The sequence below is a fragment of the Letharia lupina genome (assembly GCF_014066315.1).
Source record: "Letharia lupina isolate WasteWater1 chromosome Unknown contig_5, whole genome shotgun sequence".
NCBI classification, from domain to species: Eukaryota; Fungi; Ascomycota; class Lecanoromycetes; order Lecanorales; family Parmeliaceae; genus Letharia; species Letharia lupina.
Genome location: NW_023502974.1, coordinates 693899 through 719947, shown reverse-complemented (window position 1 = coordinate 719947; position 26049 = coordinate 693899). Strand labels below are relative to the sequence as shown.

The 26049-nt window shown below is 46.9% G+C and overlaps 7 protein-coding genes across 7 annotated transcripts; 4 read left to right on the top strand and 3 right to left on the bottom strand.

Moving 5' to 3' along the window:
* Positions 1 to 2665: 2665 nt before the first annotated feature.
* On the bottom strand, positions 2666 to 4519 carry HO133_008460 (uncharacterized protein; the record flags this gene model as incomplete). Its single annotated transcript, XM_037299326.1, has 6 exons — positions 2666 to 2914; positions 2963 to 3044; positions 3093 to 3926; positions 3980 to 4101; positions 4160 to 4332; positions 4399 to 4519. The coding sequence occupies 6 exons, from the start codon at positions 4517 to 4519 to the stop codon at positions 2666 to 2668; spliced, it is 1581 nt and encodes a 526-aa protein (XP_037155327.1).
* A 1291-nt stretch (positions 4520 to 5810) lies between these two features.
* Positions 5811 to 7040, top strand: HO133_008459 (uncharacterized protein; the record flags this gene model as incomplete). Its single annotated transcript, XM_037299325.1, has 4 exons — positions 5811 to 5854; positions 5893 to 6608; positions 6704 to 6773; positions 6842 to 7040. The coding sequence occupies 4 exons, from the start codon at positions 5811 to 5813 to the stop codon at positions 7038 to 7040; spliced, it is 1029 nt and encodes a 342-aa protein (XP_037155326.1).
* Positions 7041 to 10625: 3585 nt separating this feature from the next.
* HO133_008458 (uncharacterized protein) lies at positions 10626 to 11749 on the top strand (the record flags this gene model as incomplete). The annotated part of the gene is made up of 3 exons (XM_037299324.1): positions 10626 to 10651; positions 10679 to 11097; positions 11325 to 11749. The coding sequence occupies 3 exons, from the start codon at positions 10626 to 10628 to the stop codon at positions 11747 to 11749; spliced, it is 870 nt and encodes a 289-aa protein (XP_037155325.1).
* An 885-nt stretch (positions 11750 to 12634) lies between these two features.
* Positions 12635 to 13960, top strand: HO133_008457 (uncharacterized protein; the record flags this gene model as incomplete). The annotated part of the gene is made up of 4 exons (XM_037299323.1): positions 12635 to 12850; positions 12974 to 13291; positions 13341 to 13551; positions 13608 to 13960. The coding sequence occupies 4 exons, from the start codon at positions 12635 to 12637 to the stop codon at positions 13958 to 13960; spliced, it is 1098 nt and encodes a 365-aa protein (XP_037155324.1).
* A 67-nt stretch (positions 13961 to 14027) lies between these two features.
* On the bottom strand, positions 14028 to 15521 carry HO133_008456 (uncharacterized protein; the record flags this gene model as incomplete). Its single annotated transcript, XM_037299322.1, has 2 exons — positions 14028 to 14237; positions 15141 to 15521. 2 exons carry the CDS (start codon positions 15519 to 15521, stop codon positions 14028 to 14030), a joined length of 591 nt encoding a protein of 196 aa, XP_037155323.1.
* Positions 15522 to 16126: 605 nt separating this feature from the next.
* HO133_008455 (uncharacterized protein) lies at positions 16127 to 16862 on the top strand (the record flags this gene model as incomplete). The annotated part of the gene is made up of 2 exons (XM_037299321.1): positions 16127 to 16324; positions 16398 to 16862. 2 exons carry the CDS (start codon positions 16127 to 16129, stop codon positions 16860 to 16862), a joined length of 663 nt encoding a protein of 220 aa, XP_037155322.1.
* A 2903-nt stretch (positions 16863 to 19765) lies between these two features.
* On the bottom strand, positions 19766 to 25724 carry HO133_008454 (uncharacterized protein; the record flags this gene model as incomplete). The annotated part of the gene is made up of 8 exons (XM_037299320.1): positions 19766 to 20196; positions 20260 to 20349; positions 20420 to 20828; positions 20893 to 22994; positions 23041 to 24877; positions 24931 to 25418; positions 25487 to 25611; positions 25669 to 25724. The coding sequence occupies 8 exons, from the start codon at positions 25722 to 25724 to the stop codon at positions 19766 to 19768; spliced, it is 5538 nt and encodes a 1845-aa protein (XP_037155321.1).
* Positions 25725 to 26049: the final 325 nt, after the last annotated feature.

The window sequence follows — 26049 nt, the reverse complement described above, 5'->3', positions numbered from 1 at the left end:
ATATAAAAACCTCTCTTTAGTAGTAATCTATCTCTTTATAAGCGTAAGTAATTAAATAAGCTAGCTATAATAGCTATCTACTATAAAGAAAAATTATTAAATCTCTTTAAAGATAAAGCTATAAAAGAGCTATTTACGAAAGAAAATAGCTAAATATTACTCTTAAGAGATAGAGTAGTAGATACTCTACTAGATAAAGTTTTTTTTAAAACTTAAAAAAAGATAGATAGGCTTCTAAATTAATTATAACTTTTAAACTTCGTTAGCGATAAGAGTAATAATTAGTTAGACGATTAAATTCTTAATATATATATAATAACTAAGAGTTAATCCTTCTATATTTATACTAAATTAACTAAATATTAAAAGCTTTCTATAGTAAATATAATAAAATAAATAATTTCTATAATAGAAGAAGTTATTAAAGGCGATTTTCAGAGGGTAAATAGCTTTATAATAAATATATATAACTTAAAATAAGCGATATAAAATATTATTTAATAGAATTCTCGATTTAGATATATCTTCTTTATTTTATATAACTCTTATAGTCTATAGCTATTAATAAAGAATATTCTAAATCTATTAGAGCTTAATATAATATTTAAAAAAATCTTAAAATACGTTAACTTCTTACGTAAAGTAAAGTAATAATTTAATCTTCTTTAAAAGTATTAGATATATTAATATAAAAAGTATAAAGCATTAATAGTCTTAACTATTCTTCGATAAGATATATAGATTAATCTCTTATAGTCTCTTATCGATAGTAGAGCTATATTATAAATATATATATAGAATAAGAATACTAAATTTAAGACTCTTTCTAATAAGCCTTTAAATCGAATAATTAACTATCTAAGAGATATCGCTTTCTAATAATAAATTAACGAACTACTTGCTATTCTTAAATCTATTTATAATATATAAAGAATATTAGAAAGTAATAATTTTATACTCGATCGAGTTTATAATAGATAATTAATAATTTAACGTTATTTAATATATTAAACTCGCTATAATCGCTATAAATTATTTATTTATAACTTTTTAGCGAAAGAATTCTTATAAAGGCTAAATAAATAGATCCTTTCTATCCATCGAGTTATCTATTATTTCTATTTTAAATATTATAATAAAACGCTTAGAATACTCGATTAAATAAAGCTATTAGTCTTTTTTTAGTAATATACTTCTACTTAATATTACGCTATTATTAAAATCGAGTTCTTCGACTTTCAAGAGTAGAAAGATTAGATACTATCGCTTAATAATATCTAGAATAATAGTAATAATCTATTATTATTCTAACGAAAGATTATTAATATAAGTCTATATCTTAATAAAATAGCTCGAAGATTATAATTAGTTATAGTAAATTCAATATCCTTAGAGCGAGCCTTTTTAACTATAAACTACCTACACTTAAAAGCTCTATAATCGACTTATATCGAAGCGAGTAAATAGATTATAATATATTTATATTAATTAATAAGTACTTAGATAATTAAAAGCTCGAGTCTTAAGTATAAAGAAGTTATTATAAATAGAGGATAAATAAGTAAAGTAGTAGAGTAGTATAATAGCTATTCAGCAGAAGAAGGATAGCGAGAAGAAGAGAGACGTCTTATTAATTAACTATAAGAATATTATAATAACTAATATCGATTAGAAAGAAGAAGAAGAAGGAGGAGGATCAAAAGGATCATAAGGGCTATAGGGATTCTACACTAAAAGGGGGCCGAATTTGGGTAAGGTATCCCCGCAGGGCGATGGCAAAGATCGGACGATAGCTATTTCAACGAATTGAAATCATCCGATGTTTATCTGGGGCCTAATTGATCAATCAAAATGTAGCAAATATAGTGATAGATTTTATTAGTGCGCTTATTTGGCTATATATAACTGTTAAATACCAAGGGAGGTCTGACCTGACGTCACGTGTCATATGACAAACCCACATCCCTACTGCAGTCAGTAAGCCAGCCTTCTACAGCTGCAGGGAGCCCATTTCAGGGCGATGCACGCCGACCGCAATCCTAACGCTGTAGATCAGTCGTAAGAAATGCTGTATCTGCGTTACATAGCCCGAACACCCGTTTTACCACTGCACGTTTGCTTTGGGAGCAAGGACCGCCGAGGGAACTTTCCCCCGGGCCGAGTGGCGGACAGGTGACGAATACCTAGGAGTGAGAGGGACCAGCCTTACCAAGAAAGCCTTGATGGACTGGCGGAGACGGTGAGGCTTGGGCGTAGATGTTGTAGGTGGGCCGAACAGATACGTGGGAAACCGGCAGGCTTTGGGTGGTGGGGGGGGAGTTGGGCGCAGGTTGTGTTTCTTTTGTTTCTGTGCCAAGGATTGCCCGATCGGGGTTCGTAGCCCTTGTTCTCGTTTTATCGCGCTCCCTCATTGCTTGACGAGTGTTTTTCTGGTTATATCTACTGTGAAGGGGAAGAGGAGCCTTGTTCATCATAGCCGTTTTAATGTAGCGGTCTGATGGCAATAGCATCTGCAAGCTGCGCTACAAAGTCTGTTAGAGTACACACATGGAGATCTCTTCATGTTGGGAAAAGTAAACGAAGAAGATCATCGTAGAGTCATGATCCTTTACTTGGTTTCCAAGTTCGTAGCAATGAAGCAGCATCTTCAATCTTGGATTGGGCTTCAAAAATCGGTAAGACCCAAGTCCTCCTTTGCGGGGACAATACGGATGGTGTTGGTGTGTCCCTTTCCTCCGCGCCAGCCTTGAACACAGACGACCATGTCTCCTTCACTCAGGATGCTTAGACCAATGGCTTGCTTAATCCCCCACTTGAGTCTGCCGTCGACATCTTCCTGCCAATCAGCTTCCTTAAAGTCTGGTTTCTGCCTTGGGAACATAAATGGGTATACGCCGCGATACAAATGTGAGTACTGTTTTTGATTAGCGAGGAATTTGATTAGAGGAGTCGATTTACATACGCGAGAGGCAGTAGCATTGCGAGTGACCATGATGATTGGGCATACAGGACGATATTTGGAGATCATCCGGGCAGAATTGCCACTATGCGAGGATTAGCTTGATTGGAGCAGCATCTGCTGGGGGTCATACCTTGTAGTCAGGACAAGAATGGCGCCAGCGTTCATCTCCAAGCTGGTGCTCACAGCGGACATGGCAGCCGACTCTAACAAGCTGACGGGCTTCTTGGTCGTTGCACGCATATCGTTGAACAAGCTGACGTAAGGTATGGCAACTTCGGCCAAGGAGCAGGTGTCATGCATCATCGCCACAGATTCTTTAGGGTAGTTACCTTTGGCAGTCTCACCAGACAGCATGACGCAGTCCGCTCCATCGAGAACGGCGTTGCCAACATCGCTGACTTCAGCACGAGTAGGGCGAGGGTTGTTAGTCATTGACTCAAGCATCTGGGTTGCGCAGATGACGGGCTTTCCAGCGCGGTTGCACTTCGCAATCATCATTTTCTGCGCGATGAAGACCTGAGCAGGGGCAATCTCGATACCGAGATCGCCACGAGCAACCATAACACCGTCGGTCTCCTTGAGAATCTCATCGAAATTGTTCACACCTTGCTGGTTCTCAATCTTTGCGATAATCTGGATGTCCTTTCCGTCTTCGCCGAGGACTCTTCGAATGTCCTTGATGTCCTCACCGCGGCGAATAAATGAAGCAAAAACCATGTCCACGTTGTTCTTGACGCCAAATCGTAGATCGTTCTGGTCTTTCTCTGAAAGGGCTGGGAGATCAACGTCGGTCTTGGGCAGGTTGACACCTTTCTTGGACGATATTCTCCCATTGTTGATGCATCGACAGCGGAGAGTCTTCTCATCAACGACCTTCAGAACCTCAAACGCAAGGATTCCGTCATCCACATAGATAGTTCGGCCGGCTTCAATGACCTTGGTAATGTTCTTATAGTCCACGTACCTATTTCGGGGTTAGCTCAAATCGTCGGCAATTGGATTATCCACTCAGCTTACATGTTCTTTTCATCGCAAGCAGTAGCGTACTTCTCGTCGGTGGTTATGTTGATCTCATGACCCTCAGAAATTGGAATGTCTGCATCTCCAACCGTGTTACCCGTGCGGATCTCGGGACCTTTCTGTTATACATATCAGCACCGCCGGCGAGCTTGCTTAGATAAGGGCAGCGTCTCGTACTGTATCGAGCGCAATGGCTAAAGGCCGGCCCGGCATTTGGCGCTCGGCTTCTCTCGAATGGTCAATGACCGATTGGTGGTACTCGTACGCTCCGTGGGAGAAGTTCATGCGTACGACGTTGAGCCCAGCTTTACGTAGCATGTTGATTTTCTCCACGGAATTGGTCTTTGGGCCTGAATGCGCAGGTCAGCGAGGCTCATTCAATCCCCAGCTCAGGTCGGACATGTAACTCAGCATACCAATTGTGCAGATAATGGATGTACGGCGATAGTTGGTCTTGGGCTTGAACTCGGTATTTAAGCTGGAGAGCCATTCAATCTGAGTGCTTCCAGAGGATAGGTGATCGAGGGAGTCGGCCATGTTGCAGGTAGCTGTTCAAAGCTCTCAAGGGACCGGTGAGAAGTTTTGTTCAGAGCTGTGAGAGAAAGTGAAAACTCGGGGCCGGAATAATGTAAGGAGGTAGTTGTAGAGAAGTGGGAGGTTTCGCACGAGTTGTAAGAAGTCGTCTACGATGGAGCAGATTAGAGAGGGAGCAAAAGGAAATGGAGAGAATCAACCCTTCTGGGAAGCCCCGCTGCTCCACCGTCTCCAAGCTTATCGATAACCAAATTACGGCACAAATTTGTGTCGCCGAGGCGGATAGGGCTTAGCGTCATCTAGTGCCTGGAAACAATCAACATTCAACGACCACTAACCAGGCTCTCCTAACAAATATCCAATTGCTCTGAGCCCAACTCTGGACCTTACACACGAACAAATATACTTGTCCCAGATTCGTACTGCGGCAGATCGACAACCCTTCCGTCCTCCAATTGGGTAGGCTCCGCGCCATCGCACGCTCGTCATGGTGGTAAGGCACCCGTACCAACCAACCGGGCATCTGTTGATACTATAAACAGTTAGGCCGTCTGACACACTATGCATTTGATGCAGTACTAAGTACGAGTGTATGCTCTCAGCCAGAGGATCCCCAGGCTAAAATTACCTACAGTCTCTGCCTTTCTGGCAGGCGTCAAACGCTCAACAGGCCTCACGTATGCACAACCCCAGCCCAAGTCTTTTTCCGAAACCGAGTCCGTCCTCCCAACATCATCTTCCACCGAAAATACTGATAAGGCTAACGATATCCCTAATGTGGGAAACTTAGCCCCAGATTCGAATCAGACAAGATCTCTGAGAGCAAGGAGCTGAAAAAATGGGTCGATAAATACCTAGGTGTGGGAGAGTGGGTGATGGACCAGAGCGTGGCAATACTAGGATCGAGCGGCTACTTCGAGAGAAGGCGATGATGGGTGCGAAAGTGGGATTGGGTTCTTGTCACTGCAAGTGAAGCTTGGCTGTGTCAGTACAATTGTGGACGAGGATCCACTTTCGTATCTGAAACAGGAGCGTGGAGTATCGTAAGACCGGGACATTGGCTATGCATCCAGCCTTTTATAAGTCTCACTCGGGCTGTTCGCTGCGGCGGTGTTGGAGTTTGGCGGCAAAGTCACCATGGTGGAGTGCATTGAATTGAAATCTAAATTGTTCGATACCCAAGGATTTTGCATGAAGCCTGCAATTTCTCACCATTCGTAGAGCCTAGATGCTCTGTTTCATTTGTAGATCTGATGAATACTAAAGTCGGAGACTTTGACCACATTCCGTCAGAATGCTTAATCGATCGATTTCTCGAAGTCATGCTCACAATCCTCTGTTGGTTATTAAGGCCATAGCTATTGTAACCATGACAGCCACGTAGTTGTCCAATTCTTGTTCACCCACTTTGCTTCGGACATGGCAGACAAGTATCTCCTCCGCGTGACCGCCGGTTCCTCCTACGACACCACCACCCACCAAACCGTACAGGTCAACAAGCCCACCCCAACCCACATATCCACCGCCATCTGTGACGCCAAAATCTCTGTCCGGATCCAAAACTATCGAGGCTTACCACGCAAGTCTCCTACTACATCTGCGTACTTCTCTCACGCACTTCACCTTCATGATCAATATAGTATTGCCTTCACACTCCTCCCACACAAGTCATTCCCCGGCTCTGCCCTCGTCTTCGGCAACAGTTTCGACCGACCAATCCGTGACCGGCTGCCTCCGGGAACCAGTACCGCGTTACGGATAGTGAAATGGGCGATCGATCCAGGGTTGGATGGGGATCTGTACAGCGATACTCCGCATCTCTACGGCAATGCACTCAGTAGCGTGAACATACTACGTGTGGGGGAGAAGGTCAAAGATGGCAAAGATCTGCCGGAGCCTGTAGGCGAAGAGAAGGCGTTGGAGGAGGGAGGAGACGGAGAGGGCGAAGAGTGGAGGAAGAGCAAGGATGTGCCGGAGACAGGCGACGCGAGGAAGAAGCACTTCCTCACGAAGGGAAAGACGGAGGAGTGGGAGTGGGAGGAGGGGAGGGTCTACGAGTGTGATTTTTTCAATCCATATCTGGATTTCAACAGTGCGTTGGACTCTTCTTGCTCGAGTGGAGAATTTTGGATGGATGTAGAGGAGAAGAGGGTGGACGACGAAATTCTGCTAATCTTCTATGGGCAGGCTTTTCCCTCAAGCTTCCAGGCTTTTCGTTGTCGGTGTTGCCGTATCTAGGGGGAACGGACTATCTGCGGTAGGTTCCCATTACTCTACCAGTCCCTGCACCCCCCTGGTGTATTTCACATTGCTCATCCGTGTCAGGTATGTCCTCAAAATCAAAGACACGGACGAAGTGCTCTTTGTGGTAGTCTTCTCCTTGTTGCACAAAGAGGATGTGGAGAAGGAAGAAGCAGAACCAAAGAAAGGAGGTGAAGATACGAAGGTTACGAGTCAGGAATCGCAAGGGGCGAGACATGAAGGTGAGAAGGACTTCGAACCAGAGGCAGATGACCTAGATTAAGCATTGCCCTTTACAAAACACGGATGGAGCAGATGCATAGCTCTAAGCACATCTCTCATCAACTTTGGTATTCAGTCGTACGAAGCTCTTGTCAAGGTAAGGGCCTCCTGACACCATGGTTTGGTATATCTTTCATTCTGTCAGTAAAAGTGTGGATTCACGCTGCCTCGGTGGCTACGACTATCGCGAACATGGGAGGTTCCTACTGGTCAGAGGCCTCTGTAGAACGATGCGTCCGCAAGTGCAGATTCGACAGAACTGACTTTTGACCTCTCGAGATGGGACCATGCATGATGTAAAGGGGCTCTGATTTTGTTGAGAATACCAACAAATATGACGGCTCTTTTAAGCTCGCACAGTGTCGAATGCCCAGACGCGAAGTAACCTTTGAAGTAGGTACTCTCGACTCATAGGATCTGAATACTAAATCTACAGATTGGGGGATGATTCAAGTCAAGCTGTCACCTTTCCTCCTGTCTTGTCCATACGGCGGCAAAGCGCCGGCTTGCTACATTTTCAGGGCTTAGAACTTAAGTGACGACCCGGCAAGTAAAGAGTGTCGGAACTCTTGTCATCATGGGAGTCTGAGTGTTTGGGAAGGGAGGGGCGAAACTTGTCGCTGCGGCAGTAGTACGTACCCAATGGCTTCTCTGCCCACGCACGCGGAAACCCCTTTGATTCCATATGCGTCTTGCGGAATGACGAACTCTACTAACGCAGGTCCAGTCATTCTCGCTCCCCATCCAAAGACCACGATGCTGCTCACACTATACTTTCTTCCAGCCTTACAGCAAATCAGCACCTGGGGACTTGTACCCTCTCGAAGCGTTTCCCCATCTCAAATACCGGAATGAATTCCCAGGGGAACGAACCTCATCTGGTTGAGGATTTCCTGCGTAAGACCGACATCGAGTGCGTTTTCCTCAAATGCGAGACCAGAGCCGACGCACACGTGAGCTTCGTTGGGGATGGACCGATTCCCAATCATTTTCTGCTTGTCTGAGGAACCGTCGTCGTGGAATCTTCCAATAGAGTTCCGGATGATGTTGTCCTCTACAGTGGGTTGTCTAATATTCCTATGGCTATCTCGTGGAAAGTGTTGGGGGAGGGTCATCGTGGTCGATGGGTGGGCTCAGCAAAGACTTATGCGCTGACCTGGTTGAAAATTCATATGCTTCGACAATACGATTGTGAAGGGTGTGCATCCTTCAGAAACGCAGTTTCATCTTGTTATTGGAAGCAACGACGGGTAGCACCGTGTGAAGCGGCGTGGTTCAGGACTTATCCCGGATCTCCGCCTCCAAGCCGTCGTAGCCTGGTCGGCACTGGACATGGGTTCAATTGTTGTTGGGGGTATTTATTAGTTCGTATTAGGTTCGATTCCTAATGGCGCTGGTACAATGGTGTTGCGGTGCTTTTTATATTCTGGCAGCGCCATTAGCCATAGATATTAAAGTTCTATCGAACGATATTGGCGAGGGCTTAGGTTCGAATCCTATGTGACGCATTGATTTGTGAAGCGAAATATTCCTCGTTAGTTATAGTCCGAGGGCGGACACCTGTTGGTTGTGGTCGTGTTGTTGGGGGTATTTAGTTCGTATTAGGTTCGATTCCTAATGGAGAGGTTTCGCAACTTTTTTCTTACACCCTTAGTCTCACAGCAATACCAGATTCCAACATGCGTACTAGAGTGTATCCGAGACTTTTCCGACAAACTAATGAACCTCCGAGCATTAAATATGCCTTCAAGTATATACTAACAGGCTTTAATGTGTCTAGTGACGGCTATCTTTGCCTCTTATGGTTAATAATCCTCAAAGTTAATTAGTGGAGCGATTCTACTATTAGTAGAATCGTTCCATTAACTTTAGCGCGTGTTAGACTTTGTTAAATTCTGTTGGATTTCCGAGCCATCGCTAGACCTATTTGAGATAAAATTACATCAAATAAGGTAGGAGATTGTGTACGAAAAAAGTTGCGAAACCCCTCTACTAATGGCGCTGGTATAATAATGGTGTTGCGGTGCTTTTTGTTTTCTTCAATTAGAGATGACTCTTTGCCCGGCAGCTCCCGTAGTGGAGTGGCAATAGCACCACCCTACGAGGGCTAGTTCCAGGGCCAGTAAGGTATCTGCCTGAGTCCGAATCTGAGTGTGAACCGTTGGACCCAGCTACTCGCACAGGTAATACCACAAAATGGAGAGATCAGAGGGTATAGTGTAGGCAATGCATCCATATCCAGTGCCTACACCGTCTTCTTCACTTCCCACTCTCTGCCTTGCTTTTTGGGCGCTGCGCCGCCGCAAACCGAATTCATCTCACGGCTCGCCGTCCCAGCCTTGCATAATGCCGGGTTACAGCTCGGCAGGGGTGAAAAAAAGTTCGGCAGGGGTGAAGCTTCAGCATATGCTCACTTCACCCCGGATGAACTCATAGCATATGCTGAACGTATCCGTTTCACCCCGGATGAACTCGGGCCGGGTCTAAAATAATATTGGCACTTTAGAGGGGGATACAGGCATATACTAGGCATATGCTATTAACTTCTAAATTTCTAACTACTATAAGAAGTAATTCTCTATTATTAATAGTTATAATAGATAAATTATTAAATAAATCTGCATATACTAAGCATCAGCTCCGCATATCCTCTCCTATATGTGGGGATTCCCGTATCTCGCACACGTAAAAATCGCTGGACTGAATTTAATTTTCTTCACCCCCGATGAGGTGCTGGCATATGCTGAGTGTATCCCTTTTACCCCGGACGAGGTGCATATACTTAGCATCTACTCACCCCTGCCGAACTTTTTTTCACCCCTGCCGAGCTGTAAGCCCGCATAATGCCCCACTCTGCCAGCAAGCCTAAATGTTGGCAATGTTGGACCAAGCACTTCGCAATATGGCTTGGACAGTATCTTAGTGTTCCTGCAAGGTTGTTTTCATGCACGTCTGCTGCTTTCTCATTGTTGCTCGAGTTGGTGTGCGTGGACAATGTGGCTGGTCGTGTGCGTTGGTAAAACAGACGTTGACCTCGCAAGATCCGTACGTTCTTTCTCTCAACAATACCTGCTTCAGCCGTCTCTTTTCAATGATCAGAAAACATCCTGGTATTTCTTGCAGGAGTAGGACAAGGCGTGATCGACATGACTGACGTAAATGAAAACCGCGCTCCATCAATCGTTGCATTCAGCGTGATCTTCATTGTTTTGTCTTCCTTCACCGTCGGCCTGCGTCTGTTATCCCGGCGTATTTCAGCAGCGAATTTCTGGTGGGAGTACGTATCTCCGGAGTCCATATTTCCCCCTTTATTCCAAATCTTGAGTCTTGGACATGTCTTGGGAGTTTGTACTCTCGAAACATGTTTATTAAGGCTCGATATCGCCCCTCAAATAGACAATACTGACGGTAATCCAGCGATGCTTTCATTGTGATCAGCCTGGTAGGTCACCTCAAGACACCGTCTCCACGGGTCTAAATTACTGCAGGTGCTATCTTTTGGGTCATCTGCAATAGTCTTCATTGGCAAGACCCACTTTCCACCTAGTAGACGTTCCGGGATCTGACCCGCTTGAAGATATCCACAATGGCATGGGACGGCACGTCCAGACAGTGACACCTTATCAGGTGTCGGAGCAGTTCAGGGCAATTTGACCCATTGAACAACAGAGACCTAGAGCTGACGATCGAGAAGGACGTCTATGTCAGCGAAATTCACTACCCCATTACCATCACTGCCATCAAAATCTCCATCCTACTCTTCTACCTCCGCTTGTTCGGAGCTCGCAAATGGTTTAGATACGTAATATACATCACCGAAGCCATTGTTCTTAGCTGGTGCATGGCGACCATTTTGCCGGCAGTCTTTCAATGCAAGCCGATACACATTGCATGGTCCATCGATGCAATAGAGATGATGGAGCATTGTAACAATCTCAATGCCTATCTGATTGCCACTTCGGTGATCAACGTTATCCTGGACTTCTGGATCTTGGCGTTGCCGCTTTCTATCGTTTGGACGCTTCAGATGTCGAGGAAGTCAAAGGCGTCGTTGAGTGGTATTTTCTTGCTGGGAGCCTTGTAAGTAGGACGCTAAAATTAATGCCGGACTGTCGCTCAACATGAATCTAGCATATGCGGCGCCAGTATCGCGAGAGCGTACACTGTAGCTAACGTGGACATTACTGATATCACATGTAAGCAATGCCATCTCTTGTCTCACACTGCGCGCTATCCAAACCCGGTAACCAGCGAATAATCAAATTTCAGAGCTAACCTATAACAGGGAGCATGGTGGACCCCATCATATGGTCCAATGTCGAGATTAGTGTCGGCATCATCTGTGCCTGTCTACCCGTTCTCCGCCCACTAGTCCAAGCCGTTGGACGTAGACTCTTCGGCGGATCAAGCACGGCACTGTGGCACTCGTCCCAATTCTCACAGACTGCGGATGAGATCTATGGCTTCGAGCAGAGTCCGAAGGTACAAAGCCCAATTTTGGCAAGAAGGGCAGCGGAGTACCTCGTCATGCCCGAGAAAACTTTGCCGACGCTACCGCCGGCGGCTGATTTTAGAAGCTATAGTCAGAGGGCTGGACGTAGGGGTCTTGAGGATGGACTGTGGGAATCGCGGCATAGCGAAGAAGTTATGACAGTGAAGACGGTGAGGGTTAAGGAGCATGGGGGTGAGGGTGATGACATCGTCTATTAGTTGATTTCAGCGTTGGCGAGTGGTCATCTGTCCAGATGTACTGTCATCTTGAATCATGCGGCTGATAGACTTAGCTGTGAGAGGCATGTTAAGCTCATGGTGTTCAGAAGTAGAGGGCCAAACAATGCTCCAGAACTAGCTCGAAGCTGATATTCGACAACGCTGACAACGGGCATTGATGGACCAAAACGTGAGATATGGCCGGTACGTTTCCGACGGCGACCCTGAACACAGCGGTTATTGATTTCAATAGCACGCGCTAATCACCCACCTCCCGTCTAGCATCGCGACGGAGCCAGGCTCCGGAGAACACACAAAGCTGCGTAGTCAAGCGTCTCAAACCGGAAGACTTGAACGCATTGCCATCAGATCAAAAATAAAGTCTCTGTTGGCAATGCAGGTCTGACCAGTCACTGGGTGAACCTAGTCTGTAGATATGAGTATTCTCAGGTATTCTCGCAGCATAAGTCGCCCATGCAGCGTGATACCATAAAATTGGCGCTTTGGCTCTGACATGCGGCCTCTTGGACGTCGATTGCTCTTGCTTATGACTTTCTCTGAGCGTAGTGCAAATTAAATATTGCTTCGAGCTCGCGTGATGGATTTTGACCTCGAAGGTTTGCATCTTTGGCAGGGAAACTCGACGTGGGCAGACTTATTCACGTCGTCAAAAATTCACTTGAGGATCAGGAGACACTGGAAGAAACGGAATAGGTACTTGAGTCGATTGGCTGGCTCCCTGAATGATGTCACGTGCAGACGCGTCAAGCGCGCCGTTGCTACGACCTCGGAACGCAACAAATACAATCACTAAAGTACATATGAGCTTCTCCCAGAACTCATCACTTCCGCTTCTTCTCAAAAATACGACAGCCACGTTTCACCATGCTCCGGCCTTTGGGCGACAATAAACTCAACGTGCTTCTGCGCCCCGACGACGATACAGACCCATACCGAATTTCCGCCGCCAAGCAGCAGCTGGGGCAGTGGCGACAGTTGAAGGACGGCTTATCGGTCTTGTTTGATATATGGCCGTCAAGTTTTGAAGCGCGGCTCCACCATGACAAGATAGACTTCGAGAAGTGGCATATCTATTTTCGGGTAGGTGACTATCTCGCTGACTATCCAGCTGATCTCTGAACATCAGGGCAGGATTCCCCCTTTCGTAGCCTCCGTCTATAACCTGGCTCTACGACCTTAATCTATATCTATGCCTCCGGAAAGCACGTGGAAACATTCGAGATCCTGGACTACCCTCAAAATTGGGTAGCGATGCTCAAGTGGATTTGGAACTACGGGTATGAACGTCAATTGACCAAAGTCAAGAGCGGTTCCATGCTTCCACTACTGGATGTTGAGACGTACAATGCGATTGCGCAAGACAACAGTGATGCGGGTTGCAGTGGAATAAGAAGAGCTAAAGCTAGTTTTGAGGACAAGAACCTGGCGTTAGGCGTGTATTATATGCTTGAAGGATTTCAATTCCGCATGCCACTGCTACATAGGGACACGAACCTGGAGAAGTGGCATGTTGATTTCAAGGTAAGCCGATTTTAGTTTTACCACGGGCGAAAAGCCAACGACTGTTTAGGGAACCCCCTTCAGAAGCCTCCGGATACAACCAACTACCGATCACGGTATCGTCGCCATGTATGCATTCGATCAGAAGATTGGATCCTTCAAGATTCTAGATTTCCCTGCTCGCGGCCCTTATGTCGGCGATTTGGTTTCGCGGCAGCGAATGATTGCGTGGATTTGGGATTACGGTAACAAGCGCCTAGAGGGCCGAGTGAAATCCAAAGGTTAGCATCCTCCGATCCCTGACACACTCATCATCAGTGTTGATTTTATCGAGTAGCAGCGCAACGCTCCCAACCCAAAGCACCCACGAAAACTCACGCCAAAGTCAGACGAACAGAGAAGCCCCTGCTCCATAGAGTACTACACACAGCTAGTTTCAAGGCACAACGTGGAGCGAGCTCGAATATCCAAGGCACGAGGACCGTACCCAAAAAAGGGGATATCACCATGGAAGACGTCGGTGCTGGTGCCCATAGAGAGAATGTGGAGCCTTCCGCTCGAAAGGCACCACTTCGCGTCGCTGACCCAAATGCTCAGCTGGGAATGGCATGGCAGACAAAGGGCCGGGGACATTTCAGGAGACAGCAATACTTGAGGTCGATAATATCGAAATTGAGCGATTGGGCATAATCGATGATCAGTGATGGAAGGGATTCAGTACGGGAGAGAATAGATGTTTGATGGACCAAGAGAACCCTCATCCCGCCATGTATTGAACAATCTTTCCAGACAGCTTGGTTGTTGGAGAGAAGACCTCATCGATAGGAGAATCGTCTTGAACGAGGATGCCCAGCCAGTTGATCTCTGGTGTGGACCAGAGCGAGCCCGATCGCCTTTTGTCAAAAGGCGTTTCATCTACTCGTTTCGGGCTGCGGATCCTGATGTACTGTTCAGGCTTGGTGTAAAGCTGGGGGAGACTGGAGCTGGGGAAGAGATCGATTAATGTCTCTGTCACATTAGTGTTGACAAAAATCGAAGTGTTGAGGATGAGGAAGTGGAGATATATTTGTGCAATTCTGAAAGCTGTGTCACCTTCCTGGATGAATTTACCACAAGGACATGATGCTAACTAAGTCCTGGCTGGTTGGAGGGTTGAAGAGACGGCAAACGGCCGAAATAGGCAACAATGAGGCTAAAGCGGATATTCAGGCGAAACCTTGAAACCATGTGAATATCGCACCAAACGACCCTGGGATAGGGATGCACATCGATGCTGGCTCTCAGAGACGATGACTCCACCAATGCTGTCAGAGTGTCAAAATTTGATGTGAGGGGCTGAGGCAGCATGAGGATGTTGCACAAAGAAAGAGCGGACGACAGTGAATGCCAAGCTTTCGGATAAACACCGGGAGATTACTCGTAATTCACATTGGTGGAGAGGTCGGTGTCAACATATTTGTCTGGAAGACTCCGTTACAGCGCAATCGACACCCTGGTCGAAAGACATACGACAGAAGAGAGCAAGTGGGTACATAGCGGAACATTTGAACGATTTGCGTGACTGTAGTCAAACTCCCCAGAAACACCGTTTGCCTCCCACCTTTTCACCAAACCTACTGCGCGGAAATTGAAAACCATAGCACCAGTTTGTATTTCACGAATCCGTCCTACACCCAATCGTCACTAATTGATCCCATTGGGTTCGGAGGCGAAGGGTGAGCCGCAGGTACATACATGTTCGAAAGACTCACAACAGCCCGAGTGTAATGTCGCCCTTGACCTTGGCGTAGAGATCCACCTACCCCCACACGAACACGGTTCACATCAGCCCAATAGTAATGTCACCCTTCACCCTCGCGTAGAGATCTACCTCCACCTCCAGGTCCAACTCGATCTGGATCTTCAGGCTCGAGTTCTTCGCCCCCTCGCTCGGCGCCCGGTCCAGGATGCGCGACTGCCGGACGGGGGCGATGCGGCCGCCCTTGACCTCGGGTTGCTGGGACTGCTGCTGGCGCAGGGCCATGAGTTGTTGCTGCAGCGCTTCGTTTTGCTGCTGCAGACCTTGGTCTTGGTTCGAGGGGGCGGATTGGTTGCGGTTGGCTTGCTGGGTCTGCGGCGGTTGCTTCTGCAGCTCTTGGTTCGGCTGCGGCTTGCGCCCGCCGGTGGCTTGGTCTTCGTTGTCGGAGGACATGTCGGGCTCGGGGTCCGCTCTGGATGAGACGCGGCCGGTCAGTGTAGGTTCGCGCGTCATGGTGGTGGGGGGAAATTGGGGGTGAGGGTTACTGTTTGGTGGGAGCTTGGTTCTTGGGCTGGAGCTTGGGAGGGGATTTTTGAGCCATGGTTCTCGCTGGAGTTCACTGACCGACACTGACGCGAAAGATGATAGATGCTTGAGAGCAGGCGTGATGATGCGTGATTGAGAGACTTTGAGCGAAATGGTAGATGGATGGGGATCAGTGGTGGAAGGTGGAGGTGAGGGATATTATAGCAATTACCAGCCTCCTCTTCGGCTCTTCCAAGCTTCCCAGAGTTTCTTCTTCCCCTGGAATCTTGCTTTTGGACTCATGCGATGCTCGTGACATTGTACCCAATTAACCTTTCCGAAAAGGCGCAATTGAGGCGTTGTTCTCACTTCCCGGATTTGCTCCATGATTGACCCCTCCGAAACCCTGATTAGATTATGTGGGGGCAAATTGCGACAACGAAATCATTCTGCAGCTCTGGACCCAATGATGATCGGTAGCGATGCTTACCAATCATTACCGGATGTTCTCCCATCATCTCGAGTAATAGACCATGTTATGTTTGTTTACCCTCATGAGCAACATTCGTGACGTTCCATGAAACGAAGCCATCATGGTCTTAGGACTCCTGACAGCAATAGCAGCATGCCCCGCCATCATCGGCACCACGGAAGCAGTCCGCTCAGGGCAGAACAAGAATGCCAAAGAGAAGCATCGCGGACAGAAGACGAATCTAGTTGCGTCGTGCGTGAAGACATCGTCGCAAAGCGCGCAGATCAATGGAGGCATGGTGGTGCTGAAAAACCACAAGGTGCGCCTCCGTTTGCCCCACGTCACATGCCTCCAATGAAGGACATCATAGCCGCTCACCTTTCGCCCTGTAGCTCTACATCCAAATAGCCCAGGACCTCGACGTCCCCCTCGAAGACGACCTGGAGTTCGAAGAACCCGCCGGCCACCCCTTCACAGGCTACTACCTCCCTCACCCCCAACACAACTGGGGCTGGCAAGGCGAAGGGCTCGTCTCCACCATCGGCCCCGGCCCCCCGCAACTCAATTGGATCTATGTGGACAAAGACACCAACGAGGTCAAGTACGGGAACAAGATCGAAGTCGGAGACCACGTCGTGGGACCCTGGAATTGCACCAAGATCGACCGGAGGGTGACGTTTGAAGGCTGGGAGGGGTTCTTGGCGGTGAAGGAGAAGCCGGATACGTGGGCGCTGTATTTCGATCGGGAGGATGATGGCTTGAAGGGCAAGGTCAGTAAGAGGAGGGTGCTGGAGGTGGAGTTGACAAGGAAGGAGATGAAGAAGGGGAAGGAGGACGCGGGGGTTAAGGGTGCTTGATGTCTGCTCTGCGGTGGAGAGAAGGCTTTGAATGTTGTAACTATGTACACTATGTGCCGGAAGCCTTGGTGTTTGCTGGGGAGCATGGTACCAAAGTCGCATTGATGCTACTCTACTATAGATGAAGGCTATGATTATCACGTGCAATTACATCGTTCTTGCGATGTGTGCCTGAACGGAGGTATCTCCGGCGTTGGTCACTCATGACACACATCTCATTCTATCAGTATATATAAAAGAATAAGGTAGGGCTGAACTAGAAAACCTTGAATTTGTATATGCAGCCAATTATCAATTCGGGTCCTATACGCTTTTTGGTTAGACCGGCTGAGTCAGCCCGATAGCCCTCCCGCCTCCCCTTATTAAAAATTTGTATATAGAAGTTTTACACTCTGAAATAACTATCTCCCTAAGGATGTTGTTACTTTTATAATTTCGTAAATTATAGAGCTTAGTATGCGCTTTCTAACGCTATAAAAAATAATGAAGTTTGGTCTACTATTGGTGGATTAAATGGATATTCAAATATGGTAGTCATGGTAGTTACACCAAACGCGTCCGGGATCGAATAATAATCCTTCCATCTATTTGTATAATTATTCTTCTTCCACCATTCTATTAATTCTATTAATTTCATCAATATAAACACAATCGTCTTCGGTACCTCTCGTCTAAAGGTTACTCAACGTCTAAGACATATACACCCCTTTACCCGCCTCTTAGAGCCTCTACTAACATCCTTAAACCACCCCTCGACGAATCCGCTACTGCTGGTAATCGCTATCTACTACTACTCATAAACGCGTTAGAAGACCCTCAAAAAAGAGCCCGAACGGATATATCCTTCCCTACATACTCCTCCCAAGCCAGCGGAACTAACATTTAAATATTATAGTCACACCAAACGCGTTCGAGATCGGATAATAATCCTTCCACCTATTTGTGTAATTATTCTTTTTTTATCATTCTATCAATTCTATTAATTCTATCAATTCTACTAATTCCATCAATATAAACACATTTACTCTCGATACCCTCGCACTCAGTTAAACAAGAGAAGGATCTACAACAGGCGAATACGGAGAATACTACGGAGAACATTGCGGAGACAGTCATCAGCAGCAGTAACACAACAGGCCTACTCTCCACAATCTCACATTAATTCACTCAGCTAGTACAAGAGAAGTCGCTACAGCAGGCGAATACGGAGAACACTACGGAGAAATCAAGCGGTAATAAGGCCCCCAGCATCAAGAACACGGCTCAGCTCTCCAAGATCCCACGTTATATACTCTCCACGATTTCACATTAAATCATCACTTAACAAGCGGAGAACATCACTGCAATTTAGCCTATCATCCTTATTGCATTAAGAAGTAAGAGGAGGAACTACAACAGGCAAATGCGGAGAACACTACGAAGAAACCAAGCGGCAACAAGACCACCATCGTCAAGAACACGGCTCAGCTCTCCAAGATCCCACGTTATATACTCTCCACGATTCCATATCAAATCATCACTTAGTAAGCGGAGAATACTACTATAACTTGGCCTATCATTCCCACTACATTAAGAAGTAAGAGGAGGAACTATAATAGACAAATACGGAGAACACTGCGGAGAAACTAAGCGGTAAAAAGACTATCATCGTTAAGAACACGGCTCAACTCTCCAAGATCCCACGTTATATACTCTTCACGGTTTTATATTAAATCATCACTTAGTAAGCGAAGAACACCACTGCAACTTGGCCTATCATCCTCACTGCATTAATATAGTATATCACTGCAATGACGTTATAAGAGGAGGATCTACTGCGACGATTACAGCTAATTAGGCCTCTACAGAAGAAATATCGAACGATACATATTTAAACGAATTAAAACCGTTCGATGTCTACAGCTATTTCATTATTCGAAAGATTTCACTACGATAAGAGATATTGTGAGATTCACACCACTAATTAGCACGTTATCTCTATTTCTTTCCGATATTTCGCTCGCAGAGGAGGATTTACTATAACGATCACAGTCAATTAGGCCTCTACAGAAGGAACATCAGACGATATATATTTAAATGAATTGAAATCGTCCGATGTCTACAGCTATTTCATTATTCGAAAGATTTCACTACGGTAGAAGATAATGTGGGATTCACACCACTAATTAGCATATTGTCTCTATTTCTTTTCGGTATTTTAATACTTTTTGCTATAAGAACATAGTCTTTCTCTATTTTTTATGGGCAATTATTACGGATTAATTCTTCACACTCGATATACCTTTCTAATTAGGCCTTAGCGCGCCTCTTTTCGTACATATATGTCTATATATAAGTCAAAAACGTATAGCAAGCGATCAGAGTTCGATTTGACTTAGGGCTAGGGCTAAAATTCGATTTGACTTAGAAAAATTCAACTCCATGAATTTAATTTATGGGCCTTTACTTGTGTTGTATATCTTGCGAATAGCACACCAGGTTCCCAGCGACACAAATCGCTTTTTGGCCAGGCCTTCTGATGTTGTAGGGTCGTTCGTCCTGAACATAACTTACTTTCGCAATGTGCCCTTGGCCAACGGGAAGAGATGGAGTCGGTGGCGTTCGATCAAAGTCTGGTACCATTCACAATGCGTCATTTGTTCGGCATTTCAGACCTTTCAACATTTGACGCATCTTGCTTTCTCATGGCTGTCGGGGGTTGCAACACCCGATCGATGAAGGGTGAAAATCAATGCTGAAGCAGCGGTCCTCCACCCCGGCCGTCACGAGGCACGCCTCGAACGTTAGCCACCAACGTTCCAGTCAAGGTCTGGGTCAATGGTATCCACTGGAATTGTTAAGAACGCAATCTGGCCCCTATCTGTCTATAGAAAGTACGTTTGTGGACCGCGCAATCATGCCACTCATGCGAAAATCTTTCGGAACTTCGTGTCAAATTCACTTCGTAACTTCGTCATGGCTTTGTAGACGTTGAGGAAACCCTTTTCCAATTCTTCTTTGCTTGGGTCATTGTCTAAAGCCACATTCGTTCCCTCCGGCTCGCTTGCCTCGTCGGCATCTGAATCATCCCATGCATCAGCCACTTTCGTTTTGGGCTTTGGCTTGCTGCTCGACGAGGAAGCAGTAGTGACGGATGTTCTCCCTGTGTCAGTGGTTGCTGTTGAGCCTGTGGTGCTCTCAGTATCTGTCGTGGAGTCCCCGCCAAATTTATCATCCTCCAGGTTATTGTTCTCGTCGCCTTCTCCGATTACGTCGAGGAGACTCAAATCGGACTCAGGAAGCTTGAGAAAATTGGCTAGTGAGGCGCAGATGGTGGCGAGTACGAGAGAGAAGTCTGTGGTTTCCGTTAGTCAAATGGTACTTGCGCATGGAAGGACACTGTTGGACAGGCTCATACCGTTAAGAAGGAACCATACGTCCGATTTCTTAACGCCGTTTGCCTTTTCCAACGCGTCGAGATCACCGTGCATGAAGAAATCATACAGGTCTAAAGTCAGAAGCAGACATGGTCAGCCAAGCACTACTCCAAAGAATGATGGTGGCTGTTCGCTACTTACATGCATTGAGAGGGGTCTTGGACTCGTCCGGATAGACATCCAGATGCGGTATAACCGCTTCCTCCAAAAACACACCGCTTCTGGTCGTACGGCAGAGATCTGAAATGCTCTCAAACTTGTCGCCGTGGCCAGACAGAGCAACGAAAGCCGACCTGACTTTGGTGGGAGGCAGGGAGCCATAGAAAATGACATTGTCGTTGGCGCCTCCAGCCTCGATGCCCGTCAGTGGCAGCTTGCGGTCATCGTCTTTGACGTACTGATCTACGAATGTCCTAACGTATGTCGTAAAGACCTGCAAAGTATCTTCGTTGTGCGCGCGAAGGATATGAGCAGCTTGTGCAGGCAAGGGTGGTAAAAAGACGATAGATGGAGATCGTTTCACAATGTTCTCGATGTACTCTTCATCAGCCTGAAGCGCGAGTCAGCATATAACAGCAACTCCAATCTTTGAGGAGAACAATCAAATGATTTACCTCTCGACATGGACGTCGACCGAAGAGATGAGCCATTACGACCATCAATATGCGAACAACGTGAGACTCCTTGGTGTTTATCTCAGAGCACAGCTCGTGAAAATACGCACCCTTGATGAGAGCGTTCAAAGCGAAGCTCGAGTTTTCGGTAAAGTAGAGGTGTGAGGTCAGGCCTGCGAAATTGATTGGGGCTCCTTGGGAGCTGAGAAGATCCTGTCTTCGAAGGTACTCAATCGAGAATCTGAGATGATGGAGTACTTGGTCTTTGAAAGCCGGCCCATCGAGATAGAGCCGCGGTTGTGAAAGGAGCGAGTTAATGGCCTTCACCGCGTATTGAGAGTCGTCGGAGTCATGGAGCAGAGAGAACAGTCGTAGAACCAGCGTCGTTGTGATGGGAAAGTGGCCGTTGAGGTCCGGCAGCCTAGAGCTTAAAAGGCGACATATCTTGCCTTGGCTTATGTTCTGGAAGACAACATTTCCAAGCAGGTCAAATCCCCGACGCCCTGCACGTCCAGCAGCCTGTCGATAATTCAATGCCGTCAGAAAGATGCTATCTCCTGAAAACACGACCGTGGCACAGGGCATGTTGATTCCAAGTGCCAGCGTTCCGGTGGCTATAACAACTCGTAGATATCCTTTGCGGAATAGCATTTCGACGACTTGACGATACTTGCGATTCATACCAGCATGATGGACACCAATGCCTCTCTGCAATCCGTCCGTCAGCCAAGAAGGCAAACCTCTCCATTTCATCTGACCATAATACATGTTCAATTCTGAGGCCTCAGCTTTCTGTCTCGCTGCGAAGTGAAAGCCATCAACTGGCGCATCAGGATCGAAGTTGGCATACGGATTCGCTTCATCGCTGGCGGCGTCTTGGATTTTGTCCATCTTTGATGATGGATCATCATCATCGCCATCTCCCTTTCCTTTTCTTGACGGAACTTTCTTTGCCGGTCTTTTGCCAGCCATCTTTGCTTGTTCGGATTTCCACCTTTCAAAGCCGCTGAGTTTAGTTTTCCACACGGGACTTGATTCCTTCCAGCGTACCTCTGCTTCTATTAATTGCTGTATGACGGCCTGGCAAATGCCCTCGCATCTATGTCTGTCGTAATTGAAGAAGATCGCTGGAAGTGCATCCCTCTCATGGAGCTTGCAGAGAAGAGGTAAAGTGGTGGCATACAAATCTTCTGGATTAACTGCCACCATGTCTTTTTCCAACTCACTAGGTACAGTACCCTTCAACGACTGCTTCTCAATGGTGCTAGTAACATCCATTGCGCGGCCGAGATCCTCAAGCACCTTGTCGAAAGGCGATTGATCATTCGCCATCCACACCTTGAGTAGATTCTTGAGAGAAGCCTCCCACTCAATAACATCTGCTTTCCTGATGATTTTAGGTGACCCCTTATGTGAAGGGTTCAAAGCCGGATCGATAGGGAATTCTTTCGTCTGGTGCCGAGACATGGATTGGAACAACGACAGACAGTCGCGAGCTTCGAGGCTTAGATCGTCGGGTATGCCCCGCGACTTGTTGATCAAGCTCGCAACAGGATGAATGTATGCCAGACCTTGTAGGCCGTCAAGACCCAATGTTGCAAATGAGGGGCGGTCTGCCAATCCACGGAACGCGAACCGCTTTGGAGGACTGAACATGAATTTCCGTAGATCTGAATATCGGTGTTGATGGGTGATCATGGACATTTCGAAACCTGACGATCGCTGAGTCGCGGTAAGCCAGGAATTGAAGTCCTCCGGGTTGCCCACTGTAGCGGAGAGAGCAATGATGGGGCATGGTGCCAAGAGCAGCAACTGCTCCCAAACAACGCCGTCTTCTGCTTGGCCAATCGAGTGTATCTCGTCGAGAATGATGTATTTTACCCTGGGTGACCATGATTTGGCATTACTTGGAGCGAGTAGCATTATCTGCAAAATGTGTGGTACCGTCACGAGAATTTGACAACCCGACGGATTGTTGATTCGGTAATCCCGTGTATGGATTGCCCAGACTGATTTTCCGGCATGCTTATAGCTCTTCTTGAAGCGTGCTTGTATCTCGGCAGCAATCTGGTTGACAAGTGCTTTGGTAGGGGCGACATATACTAACTCGTCAGCAATATACATTCACAGGACTTTTCCGAGACATACCCAGTACATTTTCATCATTGCCCCTCAAAATCTTCTCCATTGCATAGAAAGAGATAAACGTTTTTCCGGCACTTGTAGGAGCGACCACAAAGACACTCTTCTGCGCATCCAAGTCGTCCAGAACCCGTCGTTGCCAGCCATCTGGGTGGAATGGCACTCTCGAGTCTGGTGCTGAATCAAGGTTTCGGTCCATGTATGGACCACAATGCAGGAGCTGAAAGTCTTGGCCTTCCAAGTCTATCGCGAGTTCGTTTCCTTTAGGCATCAGAAGCCCCGGATCAAAAGCCAGCTTTCGGTCGATCTTCACGGTGGGCACCCCCGGATCTGGCAAGTTGAGAGCGTTGATGATCCCTTTGAGGCTTTCTGCAATAGTGATCGTCAGGTTGTCAAGCGTGGCGATCCTGCGAGAAGTATCCCATAACAGCGAGATCACTCCAAAGAGCTCTTCTTTTGACGACGAAAATGTGGTTTGCGCATCTGCACTCTTGTGTAGGGTTCGATATATCTCGAATAAGATCACTAAGAGATGGAATTGCACTTCAGCTTCGAGGATTTTACGTTTTTGATCAGAGAGGTCCCGCAGATAGGCCTTTATTTTGTGGTACTTTGACTGGAGACTGCGCTCAGACTCCAGGTTGTTCCTCACGGTTCTCCACGCCGCGAACAACTTGTCCTCGGTCTCGCTATCTTTCACCGCTTTGCTCGCGGCAATATCGTTCATCATGGCCTTCTTACTAGCACCTTTGCGGTTTGCAGTGGCTTTAGCCCCCAAGGATTTCTTGTTGGCTGCTCCTGTACTGTCATGTTCTTTGGCAACTTGAGCCTTGACACCCTTAGAATCCGACACCGTGACTATCTCTGGCTCCAAAGCCTTTCCAGCAGCGTTTGTCAGACTGGCAGCGTAGGATTGCATTTCGGCCATGAAACGCTGATCCCGCTTGAGACTACGGGCCTTATCCTTTGCGGATGCAGGTGTTTGCTGACCCTGCTTTGGATCAAGACGTCTCTTCGCATTATGCCAATGCGATACTTCTTGGAAAATTCGCCCGGACTGCCGGTCGGACGACTTGAGCGGTGCGACACGAAGGTTTATCGATGTTAGATGCTTATCGAAAACCGGGTTAGAGAACGGCAAGATTGCAAGAGCATCCGAGCTCGAGCCATTGATCTCGTTAGCATGTGAGGTAATTTTTTGCAAGCTCGTAGGCATTTTCAGGTGAAAGCCGGATAATGTGCATAGATTGCGGGCGAGATGTTCAAAGCTTGCGGTCGGCTGGTGAGGGGAACCCCCTTCACTCTCACCCATCGTGACAGCCTCAAATAGTCGACCATCGATCAAATCGGAAACATCACATGGTACTGTTCCAGCTTCCATGGCTTCTGACCAAGCGCCGCTTGCAATCAGAGTGCTTGAGACTCTCGAAAACTTGGCGATGAAGGACTGTAGCCGAGATTGTTCTTCACTATTGGATTTCTGTTTTGGTTGCCGCCTGTTTGAAAGACGTAATGATGTTATCAGAGCAGTATGGGCAAGAAAGTGTGTCGCAAGGTCTCTCACGGCGAGGTCGTCCTCGAGCATTTGAGCAAGAGTGACAACAGTCAGCAATTCACGTTCAGTGGAAGCTCGAGTGATGTCGACCGCCTGAGAAGACTTGCATTGGCACTTGTGTATCCCTGTTATAGCGTTTCCCTGACTTTTGAGATCAAGTTTGACCATGGCTTGCTCCAGGAAGGGGATGTTACCATGATCATTGGGACTTGACAGGCTAGGGACAGTTTCTTCGTACTCGAAGTTGAATCTCGCTTTACGCCCACCTTCCACCACCATACTCATCACCTGGATGGAGTCAGTGGGTGAAAACTTTCTTTCAAATTGCAGACACAAGCTACCTTTGTGTCCGCCCATTCCAATCCATTGATAAGGGCGACATTGTAACTTTCATTTATCAGCCAACAAATCATGGTTCGAAATGCAACCTTTCGCGACGTTTCCTGGGCGTCGATCTCGGCCTGATCTTCTTCGTTTGCCCCTGGTAACGATGGGTCGGTCGATAGTGGGACTGGATTTGCGCCATCGTGACACATCACAAAGTAGATGCCTGTCGCCTTCAAGTACGCTCGAAATGCTGTGTCTTGCTCTGATGCAAAGGAATGAATCTCAAGAGCTGGGTGTGATTGTCGGAGATTGACACTGAGATGTCTCTGAATGGCAGCTCTGGCAAGTAGGTACTTTGGTCTATCAATGACTGGGACTCCACGTGGGAGACAGAGTTCTCTATGGTTGTCGAAAAAGACAACGTGAAAGTTGCATTTCCGCTGGATCAACCCCTGTAAGAAATATTCAACAGCGTAGACAGCGTGAAGAAGCTGGAACCCGCCTATTTCGAGTCCGACATCAGCTTGTCCGAAGACCAATCGTCCGACTGATCTATTCATTGCAACTTACGATCAAGATCCAGGTCTGCATTGCTGAAGCATCGTAGCAAAAGCGAATCTCCTTCGAGAAGGAACAACTCTTGTCCAGCATAATCGCCCACGAGATCGACTCTCCTGACCGAAAGCCGTCCATACCTAAAAGGCAGTGTAAGCCTCAAAACCACTGTCGTTAAAACAGGTAAGGTAAGATACCATTCCAACAATGCTACATTTCGCTCCGTCACACTCGTTTCTTGAGATTTGTCCATTGTTTCTCTCGTTGCTATAGATGTGAGTTTGATAGCTGGCGCGGTTGTGGAGGTATTTATTCACACCGCAACTCAACGACTTAACAGGCCTGTGCATAAGGTGATTGATTTACTTGAAGAACGAGCAAAAAGTGACAGAGGATTGTGGGAAGTATTCGACGGTCAAACAATCTTTCATTGTAGACTACCTAGTTGGTTGTATGGGCACAGTTCGTAAATACAAACATGCTTTAAGAAGAGGCCCAGGTTTTCTGTATACTTTGCTACAGAAGGAGAAGTGGAAGTGGAAAGTGTGCGAATTTCTATGTTGTAAGGCTGGAGTCGC